At 36.5% G+C, this 13623-nt stretch overlaps 1 protein-coding gene across 4 annotated transcripts in view; it reads right to left on the bottom strand.

The window, feature by feature from the left end:
- ABCD2 (ATP binding cassette subfamily D member 2) overlaps window positions 1–13623 on the bottom strand; it is an 87293-nt gene that overhangs the window by 6976 nt on the left and 66694 nt on the right. For 3 of the 4 annotated variants that reach the window (XM_068561064.1, XM_068561062.1, XM_068561061.1), the window contains one exon: window positions 1671–1796. The exons of the other annotated variant lie outside the window; for it this stretch is intronic. In XM_068561064.1, the coding sequence (XP_068417165.1) occupies window positions 1671–1796 (126 nt within the window). The remainder of the gene's footprint in view (window positions 1–1670; window positions 1797–13623) is intronic. 4 annotated transcript variants of the gene reach the window in all.

The raw sequence follows: 13623 nt of genomic DNA on the forward strand, positions 1-13623 counted from the left end.
GAGATCCTTGCTGGGTAGAGTAATCTTGGTTGTAGGTTATTCCCTTTCATCACTTTAAATATGTCAAGCCACTCCCTTCTGGCTTGTAGAGTTTCTGTTGAGAAATCAGCTGTTAAACTTATGGGAGTTCCCCTGTATGTTATATGTCGTTCTTCCCTTGCTGCTTTCAATAATTTTTCTTTGTCTTTAATTTTTGCCAATTTGATTACTATGTGTCTTAGAGTGTTTCTCCTTGGGTTTATCCTGTATGGGACTCTCTCCGCTTCCTGGACTTGGGTGGCTATTTCCTTTCCCATGTTAGGGAAGTTTTCGACTATAATCTCTTCAAATACTTTCTCGCGTCCTTTCACTCTCTCTTCTCCTTCTGGGACCCCCATAATGCGAATATTGTTGTGTTTAATGTTGTCCCAGAGGCCTCAGGCTGTCTTCATTTCTTTTCACTCTTTTTTCTTTATTCTGTTCTGCAGCAGTTAATTGCACCATTCTGTCTTCCAGGTCACTTATCCGTTCTTCTGCCTCAGTTATTCTGCTATTGATTCCTTCTAGTGTAGTTTTTATTTCAGTTATTGTACTGTTCATCTCTGTTTGTTTGTTCTTTAATTCTTCTAGGTCTTTGTTAAACATTTCTTGCATCTTCTCGATCTTTGCCTCCATTCTTTTTCCAAGGTCCTGGATCATCTTCACTATCATTATTCTGAATTCTTTTTCTGGAAGGTTGCCTATCTCCACTTCATGTAGTTGTTTTTCTGGGGTTTTATCTTGTTCCTTCATCTGGTACATAGCCCTCTGCTTTTCATCTTGTCTATCTTTCTGTGAATGTGGTTTTTGTTCCACAGGCTGCAGGATTGTAGTTCTTCTTGCTTCTGCTGTCTGCCCTCTGGTGGATGAGGCTATCTAAGAGGCTTGTGCAAGTTTCCTGATGGGAGGGCCCATTAGGTTTTATGAAATATTATTTATAAAACATTTTTGTTCATTTTTCCTGAAAACAAAGCAAAAAAAAAAAAAGCTTTTTCTTTCCTGTGCTTTCTCCAACTTAATCATATGGAGGGATATCAAGTTGTGATATTTCTTTTTCCTGGATTTTTAAAAAAGAACTAAAAAGATGATGTAAATTATATAAATACATTCTTTCCCAGTGTATGCTATGGAATAATGACTGTTTCAGTTTAAAAAACTCACTGGAGTTTTCTACTTCTTTTCAGAAATATTGGAATGTGATGATAATTTTTAAAAAATTCATTGTTATAATGTTAGGTTTGGGGTACCTTTTGTTCTTCCATTAGTGTTACATTAGTTCTCATATTTTAATAGCAGTGTTTTCTCATTTCAATTTTTCCCTTGACACAGAAATACATTGCTTTCAATTTAATTTTGGTCAGGCCCCACCCATTGGGCAGTCAAATTTTTGGAAACCTTAAAACCCTAAAGATAGTTACTCAAAAGTATACAGAAAAGATCACTAATCTCTGTCATATGCTATCAAATACATGAACTTCATCCTTTAGCTTCAGAGCGATTTTACTCTTTTAGACATAGTTTAACGTTAACAGAAATACAGGCAGAAAATAACTGATATGTCTTATGCTCTATAGTAAAAAGTTTGGCAAAGTTATTCTTTCAGAAATATAAAGAAAAATCATCTATCATAAATGAGCATTGGAAACACTTACCAAAGAGAAGGTCTGTGTGTTATAGAAAGTAAGGAAATTCCAGTCCCTTTCGCAGCCTGAAATATCTTTCCTTCAACATCAATGCTGACAGCGCTGGTGCATTCATCCAGCAATGCATATTTTGGTCTTAAAAATAAGCACAAATACATTAAAATTTTTCATTTTGAATTATAATTCTTTCTTTGGGTAATATGAGCTGCAATGTTAACAATTTTAAAGGAGCAAAAGAGAATAATGACAAGATTAAAGGTGATAAATAATAAAGCAAAAAAGCAGTCATTACCCCTCTTTGGACTAGAATTTCATATTCTTCTTAGATTTTACTTTTTAAATTAATTTTTATTGGAGTATAGTTGCTTTACAATGTTGTGTTAGTTTCTGCTGTACAGCAAAGTGAATCAGCCATATGTATATATATATCTCCTCTTTTTTGGATCTCCTTCCCATTTAGGTCACCACAGAGCACTGAGCAGAGTTTCTTGAGCGATACAGTAGGTTCTCATTAGTTATCTATTTTATACATAGTATCAATAATGTATATATGTCAATCCCAATCTCCCAATTTATCCCATCCCCCTTTTCCCCCTTGGTGTCCATATATTTGTTCTCTACATCTCTTCTTAGATTTTAAAATAGATTTTTTGATACCTGCTCATAATACAATATGCTTTATTGCAGATGGGTGAATCATGAATATGAGGCAGAGGAAAAATGAGACAGCTTACTGAATGCGCTTTCCTGGAGCATGCAGCTTCATTCTTGGTGACAAGGTTCTGACTAATTAACATGAAAAATACATTACACATAGTAGCTAACTATCAAACAGGTCACAACCCTGTTGGCAAACATTTATTGAGAAGATAATTTTATCAACAATGTGAGTACCTAATCACAATTAATGGAATTTCATTGATCCAAGACCCTGCAAAAGTAAGTATGCTTAATCTGACAAATTTAGAGTAGGCATTTAACCTAGTAACTTTGAGACCATTTTCTTAAGGAAAAAAATCAGTAAATAGTTTTCTGATTGTACTCAATAATTTTTTTTCCTAGCTCAATTTTTACTCTGGAAATGACTGTCTACTACTATCAGAGGCACCTACCATTTGCCACCATTTCCTTCTGATAACTCTCTCCCTTTCATTTTCACCTCACAGGACTTTATCTTTTTTCCCCTTTCTCTGTCTTCTTTCAAGCCTGTCTAGACTTATTTGGTACTCAGTAGCATGACTTAGTTTTGTTAATGGGACCAAAGGTCAACTCATGCACTGTCATTTATTGTTTATTTCAGGGTTGAAAATCAGTACCAAGTATTTACCAGGACAACTTCCTCTGAAGAAATTCTGATATTTTAGAATAAGTGACAATGAAAGTCCAGGACCAGATGGCTTCACAGGAGAATTCTACCAAACATACAATGAAGAACTTACACTGATCCATCCCAAACTCTTCCAAAAAGTTGAAGAGGAGAGAACACTCCCAAAGACATTCTAATGAAGCCACCATCACCGTGATACCAAAAGCAGACAAAGACACCACCAAAAAAGAAAATTACAGGCCAACAACTTTGGTGAATGTAGACACAAAAATTCTCAAAAAAGTTAGCAAACCAAATACAACACATAAAAAAGATCATACACCACAACCAAGTGGGATTCATTCCAAGTTCACAAGGATGGTTCAACATAAGCAAATCAATCAATGAGATACACCACATCAGCAAAAGAAAAGATAAAACCACATGATCATCTTGAAAAATGCAGAAAAAGCATTTGACAAAATTCAACATCCACTGATGATAAAAACTCTTACCACAGTGGGTAAAGAGGGAACATATCTCCACATAATAGAAGCTATTTATGACAAACCCACAGCCAATATAATACTCAACAGAACAGTGCAAAGCTGAAAGCCTTCCCACGAAAATCTGGAACAAGATAAGGATGCCCACTCTCCCTCTTCTATTCAATATAGTATTGGAAGTCCTAGCCATAGCAAGCAGGCAAGAAAAAGAAATAAAAGGTATCCAAATTGGAAGAGAAGAACTGAAATGAATTCAGCAAGGCAGCAGATTACAAGATTAATATACAGAAATGGGTTGTATTTTTTACACTAACAATGAAATATCAGAAAGGGAATGCAAACAAACAATCCCTTTCAAAATCATATCAAAAAATAAAATAAAATACTCAGGAATAAACTTCACCAGGAGGTGAAAGACTTATATGCTGAGAACTACAAAACATTAATAAAGGAAATTGAAGATAATTCAAAGAAATGGAAAGGTATCCCACGTTCTTGGATTGGAAGAATTAATACTGTTAAAATGACCATAGTACACAAAGCAATCTACAAGATTTAATGTGATCCCTAACAAATTACCCAAGACATTTTTCACAGAACTAGATCAAATAATTCTAAACTTTATATGGAACCATGGAAGACCCAGAATTGCCAAACAATCCTGAGGAAGAAGAACAGAGCAGGAGGCATAACCCTCCCAGACTTCAGACAATATTACAAAGCTACGGTAATCAAAACAATGTGGTATTGGCACAAAAACAGACATATGGATCAATGGAACAGAGAGCCCAGAAATAAACCCACACGCCTATGGACAATTAATCTTTGACAAAGGAGGCAAGAATACACAATGGGCAAAAGACAATCTCTTCAGCAAGTGGTATTGGGAAAGTTGGACAGCTGCATGTAAATAAATGAAGTTAGAACACACCCTCACACCATACACAAAAATAAACTCAAAATGGCTTAAAAACTTAAATATAAGGCAAGACACCATAAAACTCCTAAAAGATAATGCAGGCAAAACATTCTCTGACATAAATCGTACCAATGTTTTCTTAGGTCAATGTCCCAAGGCAATAGAAATAAAAGCAAAAATAAACAAATGGGACCTAATCAAACTTGTAAGCTTTTGCACAGCAAAGGAAACCATAAGCAAAACGAAAAGACAACCTATAGACTGGGAGAAACTATTTGAAAATGATGTGACTGACAAGGGCTTAATTTGCAAAATATACAAACAGCTCCTACAATTCAATAACAGCAACAATAAAAAAAAAAACCCAATTGAAAAATGGGCAGAAGACCTACATAGACAATTCTCCAAATAAAACACACATATAGCCAAAGGGCACATGGAAAGATGCTCATCATTCCTAACAATTAGAGAAATGCAAATCAAAACTATAATGTGGTACCACCTCGCACCAGTCAGAATGGCCATCATCAAAAAGTCTATAAATAATAAATGCTGGAGAGGTTGTGAAGAAAAGGGAACCATTTTACACTGTTGGTAAGAATGTAAATTGTTACAGCCACTATGGAAAACAGTATTAAGGTTCCTCAAAAAAACTAAAAATAGAGTTGCCATATGATCCAGCAATCCCACTCCTGGGCATATACCCAGATAAAGCTATAATTTGCAAAGATACATGCACTCCTATATTCATAGCAGCACTATTTACAATAGCCAAGACATGGAAGAAACCTAAATGTCCATAGACAGATGAATGTATAAAAATGAGTATACACACACACACACACACACAGCCATAAAAAAGGCTGAAACAAGGCCATTGGCAGCAACATGGATGCAACTAGAGATATCATATGGATATATGTGGAATCTAAAATATGACACAAATGAACCTATCTGTGAAACAAACAGACTCATGGACATACAGAACAGACTTATGGTTGCCAAGGGGGAGGGGGAGGTTGGGGTTAGCAGATGTAAGCTATTATATATGGAATGGATAAACAAAAAGATCCTACTGTATAGCACAGAGAACTATGTTCAGTATCCTATGACAAACCATAGGAGAGGAATTTTTTAAAAAAGAATGTGTGTGTGTGTATGTATATATATATATATATATATATGTTATATATTTATAACCAAATTACTTTGCTGTACAGGAATAATTAACACAACATTGTAAATCAACTATACTTCAATAAAAAGTACATTGTAAAAAATAAAATAAATGACAATGAAAAGATATAAATTGAAACAAGTATTAATTTCTCATTCAGCATAAATAATTATTTAGCCCTGCAAACTGTTTTTCTATGATGGACTTGCTTATCAATAAGGTCCTGTTACCTACTGGGGGGGCAGGTATAGTCAGGGATAATAGATACAGGAGTCAAAGCCAACTTTAACACTCCATTTGACTTTAATATCAACTCTCTATGCAAAGAATTAAAAGATCACTGCAGGTTCCCCTTGACAACAGAAATAGTTTTGCTGGTTAGTTTTGGTTACTGTTGTGGTTTAAGTATTAAGCTTTATTTCTTTGTCTCAGAGTTGATTTCTGTTTGTGGATGATTTTCTTAAGTGGAAACGAGGGAGAAGAAAAGGAAGTATAAAACAGAGAGGTTTGTAGTAAAATTTTCCTTTTTCTATAAATCTCTTTTCAGTAATTAATTTACTTATCGTATTCTGTCTTATTTTTTAGAGTACATTGAGCTAAACAGAAGAGATGCAATTTTAGAATTAGAAAAATAGTATATTTCTTACCATCCGTTGTCATAGCAAACCCTAGCCTATCAGACGTAAGATGTATCAAAAACTTTGTTTTCTTGGTGGGACGGGTTGTGTGTGTGTGTGTCTGTGTGTACACATATGTAAGTATATTAAGCAATGGCTGTATGCTGAAACTGATATAACGAAGTAAAACATTAGGTAACATTGTTTCTCAGATTTTCCTTCCATTCTCTTTTGGTGCATCATCAGAAGAGTGAGCCTTGAGAAGGATCTAGTCTATTACCCATAAGAAGGGACTTTTCTGGTGAGTCTTTAACCATTAAAATTAAAATCCTCTCGGTCAAGGCCTGTTGGACCAGAGTCTGGCTTGGCACAACCATGTGGCTCACACGGTCTTGGTGCTCCGGCTGGGTGTCAGGCCTGAGAGTCTGAGGTGGGAGAGCCGAGTTCAGGACATTGAACCACCAGAGACCCCCAGGCCCCACATAATATCAGTTGGTGAAAGCACTCCCAGAGATCTCCATATAAACGCTAAGACCGAGCTCCACTCAAGGACCAGCAAGCTCCAGTGCTGGACACCACATGCCAAATAAATAGCAAGACAGGAACACAACACCACTCATTAGCAGAGAGGCGGCCTAAAATCATAATAACTTCACAGACATCCCAAAACACATCACTGGACGCGGTCCTGCCCACCAGAAAGACAAGATCCAGCCTCATCCACCAGAACACAGGCACCAGTCCCCTCCACCAGGAAGCCTACACAACCCACTGAACCAACCTTACCCACTGGGGGCAGACACCAAAAACAACGGGAACTACGAACCTGCAGCCTATGAAAAGGAGACCCCAAACACAGTAAGTTAAGCAAAATGAGAAGACAGAGAAATACGCAGCAGATGAAGGAGCAAGGTAAAAACCCACCAGACCAAACAATGAAGAGGAAATAGGGAGTCTACCTAAAAAAGAATTCAGAGTAATGATAGTAAAGATGATCCAAAATCTTGGAAATAGAATGGAGAAATTACAAGAAACGTTTAACAAGGACCAAGAAGAACTAAAGAGCGAACAAACAATGGCAAACAACACAATAAATGAAATTTAAAATTCTCTAGAAGGAATCAATAGCAGAATAACTGAGGCAGAAGAACGGATAAATGACCTGGAAGATAAAATAGTGGAAATAACTATCGCAAAGCAGAATAAAGACAAAAGAATGAAAAGAATTAAGGACAGTCTCAGAGACCTCTGGAACAACATTAAATGCACCAACATTCGAATTATATGTGTCCCAGAAGAAGAAGAGAAAAAGAGACAGAAAACATTTGAAGAGATTATAGTTGAAAACTTCCCTAATATGGGAAAGGAAATTGTCAATCAAGTCCAGGAAGTGCAGAGAGTCCCATACAGGATAAATCCAATGAGAAACACGCCAAGACACAAACGAATCAAACTATCAAAAATTAAATACAAAGAAAAAATATTAAAAGCAGCAAGGGAAAAGCAACAAATAACATAAAGGGAATCCCCATAAGGTTAACAGCTGATCTTTCAGCAGAAACTCTTCAAGCCAGAAGGGAGTGGCAGGACATATTTAAAGTGATGAAAGGGAAAAACCTACAACCAAGATTACTTTACCCAGCATGGATCTCATTCAGGTTCGACGGAGGAATTAAAAGCTTTGCAGGCAAGCAAAAGCTAAGAGAATTCAGCACCACCAAACCAGCTATACAACAAATGCTAAAGGAAATTCTCTAGGCAGGAAACACAAGAGAAGGAAAAGACCTACAAAAACCAACCGAAAACAATTAAGAAAATGGTAATAGGAACATACATATCAATAGCTACCTTAAATGTAAATGGATTAAATGCTCCAACCAAAAGACATAGACTGGTTGAAAGGAAACCGAAACAAAACCCGTATATATGCTGTGTACAAGAGACCCACTTGAGACCTAGGGACACATACAGACTGAAACTGAGGGGACAGAAAGAGATATTCCATGCAAATGGAAACCAAAAGAAAGCTGGAGTAGCAATTCTCGTAACAGACAAAAAAGAGTTTAAAATAAAGACAAGAGAGAAAGAAGGACACCTCATAATGATCAAGGGATCAATCCAAGAAGAATATAACGATTGTAAATATTAATGCACCCAACATAGGAGTACCTCAATATATAAGGCAAATGCTAACAGCTATAAAAGGAGAAATTGACAGTAACACAATAATAGTAGGGGACTTTGATACCCCACTTTCACCTATGGACAGATCATCCAAAATGAAAATAAATAAGGAAACATAAGCTTTAAATGACACATTAAACAAGATGGACTTAATTGATATTTATAGGACATTCCATCCAAAACAACAGAATACACTTTCTTCTCAAGTGCTCATGGAACATTCTCCAGGATACATCATATCTTGGGTCACAAATCAAGCCTTGGTAAATTTAAGAAAATTGAAATCATAGCAAATATTTTTCTGACCACAACACTATGAGACTAGACATCAATTACAGGAAAAAAACTGTCAAAAATACAAACATATGGAGGCTAAACAATGCACTACTAAATAACCAAGAGGTCACTGAAGAAATCAAAGAGGAAATCAAAAAATACCTAGAAACAAATGACAATGAATACACGACGGCCCAAAAGCTATGGGCTGCAGCAAAAGCAGTTCTAAGAGGGAAGTTTATAGCAATACAATCTTACCTCAAGAAACAAGAAACATCTCAAATATACAACCTAATCTTACACCTAAAGCAATTAGAGAAAGAAGAAGAAATAAACCCAAAAGTTAGCAGAAGGAAAGAAATCATACACATCAGGTCAGAAATAAATGAAAAAGAAATGAAGGAAACAGTAGCAAAGATCAATAAAACCAAAAGCTGGTTCTTGGAGAAGATAAAGAAAATTGATAAACCATTAGCCAGACTCATGAAGAAAAAGAGGGATAAGACTCAAATCAACAGAATTGGAAATGAAACAGAGAAGTAACAACTGACACTGCAGAAATAAAAAAGATCATGAGAGATTACTACAAGCAACTATATGCCAATAAAATGGACAACCTGGAAGAAATGGGCAAGTTCTTAGGAAATAAGAACCTTCTGAGACTGAACCAGGAAGAAATAGAAAATATAAACAGACCAATCACAAGCACTGAAAATGAAACTGTGATTAAAAATCTTCCAACAAACAAAAGCCCAGGACCAGATGGCTTCACAGGCGAATTCTATCAAACATTTAGAGAAGAGCTAACACCTATCCTCCTCAAACTCTGCCAAAATATAGCAGAGGGAGGAACACTCTCAAACTCATTCAACGAGGCCAACATCACCCTGATATCGATACCAGACAAAGATGTCACAAAAAAAGAAAACTATAGGCCAACATCACTGATGAACATAGATGCAAAAATCTTCAACAAAATACTAGCAAACAGAATCCAACAGCACATTAAAAGTATCACACACCACGTTCAAGGGGGGGTTATCACAGGAATGCAAGGATTCTTCAATATACACAAATCAATCAATGTGATAAAACATATTAACAAACTGAAGGAGAAAAATCATATGATCTTCCCAATAGATGCAGAAAAAGCTTTTGACAAAATTCAATACCCATTTATGATAAAAACCCTTCAGAACGTAGGCATACAGGGAACTTACCTCAACATAATAAAGGCCATATATGACAAACCCACAGCAAACATCATTCCCAATGGTGAAAAACTGAAACCATTTCCACTAAGATCAGGAACAAGAAAATATGCCCACTCTCACCATTATTATTCAACATAGTTTTGGAAGTATTAGCTACAGCAATCAGAGAAGAAAAAGAAATAAAAGGAATCCAAATTGGTAAAGAAGAAGTAAAACTGTCACTGTTTGCAGATGACATGATACTATACATAGAGAATCCTAAAGATGACACCAGAAAACTAGAAGGAGTAATCAGTGAATTTGGTAAAATAGCAGGATACAAATTAATGCACAGAAATCTCTTGCATTCCTATACACTAATGATGAAAAATCTGAAAGAGAAATTAAGGAAACAGTCCCATTTACCATTGCAACAAAAAGAATAAAATACCTAGGAATAAACCTACCTAAGGAGACAAAAGACCTGTATGCAGAAAACTATAAGACACTGATGAAAGAAATAAAAGATGATACAAACAGATGGAGAGATATACCATGTTCTTGGACTGGAGGAATCAACATTGTGAAAATGACTCTACTACCCAAAGCAATCTACAGATTCAATGCAATCCCTATCGAACTACCAATGGCATTTTTCACAGAACTAGAACAAAAAGTTTCACAATTTGTACGGAAACACAAAAGACCCCAAATAGCCAAAGCAATCTTGAGAAAGAAAAACAGAGCTGAAGGAATCAGGCTCTCTGACTTCAGACTATACTACAAAGCTACAGTAATCAAAACAGTATGGTACTGGCACAAAAATAGAACTATAGATCTATGGAACAGGATAGAAAGCCCAGAGATAAACACACGCACATATGGTCACCTTATCTTTGAGAAAAGAGGCAAGAATATAAAATGGAGAAAAGACAGCCTCTTCAATAAGTGGTGCTGGGAAAACTGGAAAACCAAATGTAAAAGAATGAAATTAGAACACTCCGTAACACCATACACAAAAATAAATTCAAAATGGATTAAAGACCTAAATGTAAGGCAAGACACTGTAAAACTCTGAGAGGAAAACATAGGCAGAACACTCTATGACATAAATCACAGCAAGATCCTTTTTGACCCACCTCCTAGAGAAATGGAAATAAAAACAAAAATAAACAAATGGGACCTAAGTAAACTTAAAAGCTTTTGCATAGCGAAGGAAAGCATAAACATGACAAAAAGACAACCCTCAGAATGGGAGAAAATATTTGCAAACAAAGCAACTGACAAAGGATTAATCTCCAAAATATACAAGCAGCTAATGCAGCTCAATATCAAAACAACAAACAACCCCATCCAAAAATAGGCAGAAGACCTAAATAGACATTTCTCCAAAGAAGATATACAGATTGCTAGCAAACACATGAAAGAATGCTCACCATCACTAATCATTAGGGAAATGCAAAATCAAAATTACAATGATGTATCACCTTATGACGGTCAGAACGGCCATCATCAAAAAATCTACAAACAATAAGTGCTGGAGAGGGTATGGAGAAAAGGGAACCCTCTTGCACTTTTGGTGGGAATGTAAATTGATACAGCCACTATGGAGAACAGTATGGAGTTCCTTAAAAAACTAAAAATAGTACTACCATAAGACCCTGCAATACCACTACTGGGCATATACCCTGAGAAAACCATAATTCAAAAAGAGTTATGTACCACAATGTTCATTGCAGCACTATTTACAATAGCCATGACATGGAAGCAATCTAAGTGTCCATTGACAGATGAATGGTTAAAGAAGATGTACCACATATATACAATGGAATATTACTCAGCCATAAAAAGAAATGAAATTGAGTTATTTGTAGCAAGGTGGATGGACCTAGAGTCTGTCATACAGAGTGAAGTAAGTCACAAAGAGAAAAACAAGTACTGTATGCTAACACATATATATGGAGTCTAAAAAAAAAAAAAGGTTCTGACATACCTAAGGGCAGGACAGGAATAAAGATGCAGATGTAGAGAATGGACTTGAGGACACAGGCAAGGGGAAGGGTAAGCTGGGACGAAGTGAGTGAGTGGTATGGACATATATACACTACCAACTGTAAAATAGCTAGCTAGTGGGAAGAAGCCACATAGCACAGGGAGATCAGCTCGGTGCTTTGTGTCCACCTAGAGAGGTGGGATAGGGAGGGTGGGAAGGAGATGCAAGAGAGAGGGGATATGGGGATATATGTATACATATAACTGATTCACTTTGTTATACAGCAGAAACTAGCACAACATTATAAAGAATTATACTCCAATAAAGTTGTTAAAAAAAAAGAAAAAGTACCCCCCCAAAATAAAAATAATAAAAATAGTAATCCTTTCAAAAAAATTAAAATCCTCTCAAAAAGAGTATACAATTTTGATACTTAATACTCCTTGCCAAAGTTCTCCATTTTAGTTAGCACAAGTGCTCCACGTTACAACTCAAATCTTGTTATTAATCCTTTGAGAATGAGGGGAGGCACTTTCTCATTATTATACGTTTCCTTCACTCGATTTTTAAAAAATTTTACTTTTTAAAAAAATTTATTTATTTTATTTATTTATTTTTGGGTGCATTGGGTGTTTGTTGCTGTGTGTGGGCTTTCTCTCGTTGTGGCGACCTGGGGCTACTCTTCGTTGCGGTGTGCGGGCTTCTCATTGCAGTGGCTTCTTTCGTTGTGGAGCACAGGCTCTAGGCATGCAGGATTCAGTAGTTGTGGCAGGTGGGCTCAGTAGTTGTGGCTTGCAGGCTCTAGAGGGCAGGCTCAGTAGTTGTAGTGCACGGGCTTAGTTGCTCCACAGCATGTGGGATCTTCCCACACCAGGGCTCGAACCTGTGTTCCCTGCATTGGCAGGTGGATTCTTAACCACTGTGCCACCAGGGAAGCCCTATTTTTTTACTTTTTGTTGAAGTATAGTTGATTTTCAATGTTGTGTTGATCATTGCTGTACAGCAAAGTCATTCAGATATATATATACACACACACACACACACACACACACACACATTTTTTTTTCCCCCTCCTCAGCCATGCTGCGTAGCATGTGGCATCTTAGTTCCTTGACCAGGGATTGAACCTGCACCCCCTGCATTGGAAGCGTGGAGTCTTAACCACTGGACTGCCAGGGAAGTCCCTATACATTCTTTTTTGATATTCTTTTTCATTATGGTTTATCACAGGATATTGAATATAGTTCTCTGTACTATATAGTAGGAACTTATTGTTTATCCATTCTATATATAAAGCTCACATCTTCTAACCCCAACTTCCCACTCCATCCCTCCCCCAAGCCCCTCCCCCTTGGCAACTACCAGTCTGTTCTTTCTGTCTATGAGTCTGTTTCCATTTCATAGAGGAGTTCATTTGTGTGATATTTTAGATTTCACATATAAAGACATCATATGGTATTTGTCTTTCTCTTTCTGACTTACTTCCCTTAGTATGGTAATCTCTAGTTGCATCCATGTCGCTGTGAATGGCATTATTTCATTCTTTATTATGGCTGAGTAGTAGTCCATTGTATATATGTACCACATCTTCTTAATCCATTCATCTGTTGATGGACATTTAGGTTGTTTCCATGTCTTGGCTATTGTGAATAGTGCTGCTATGAACATAGGGGCTCATGTATCTTTTTGAATTATAGTTTTGTCCAGATATATGCCCAGGAGTGGGATTGCTGAATCATATGGTAATTCTATTTTTAGTTTTCTGAGGAACCTCCATACTGTTTTCCACAG

This window comes from Eschrichtius robustus, chromosome 13, assembly GCF_028021215.1.
Source record: "Eschrichtius robustus isolate mEscRob2 chromosome 13, mEscRob2.pri, whole genome shotgun sequence".
In the NCBI taxonomy this organism is placed as follows: Eukaryota; Metazoa; Chordata; class Mammalia; order Artiodactyla; family Eschrichtiidae; genus Eschrichtius; species Eschrichtius robustus.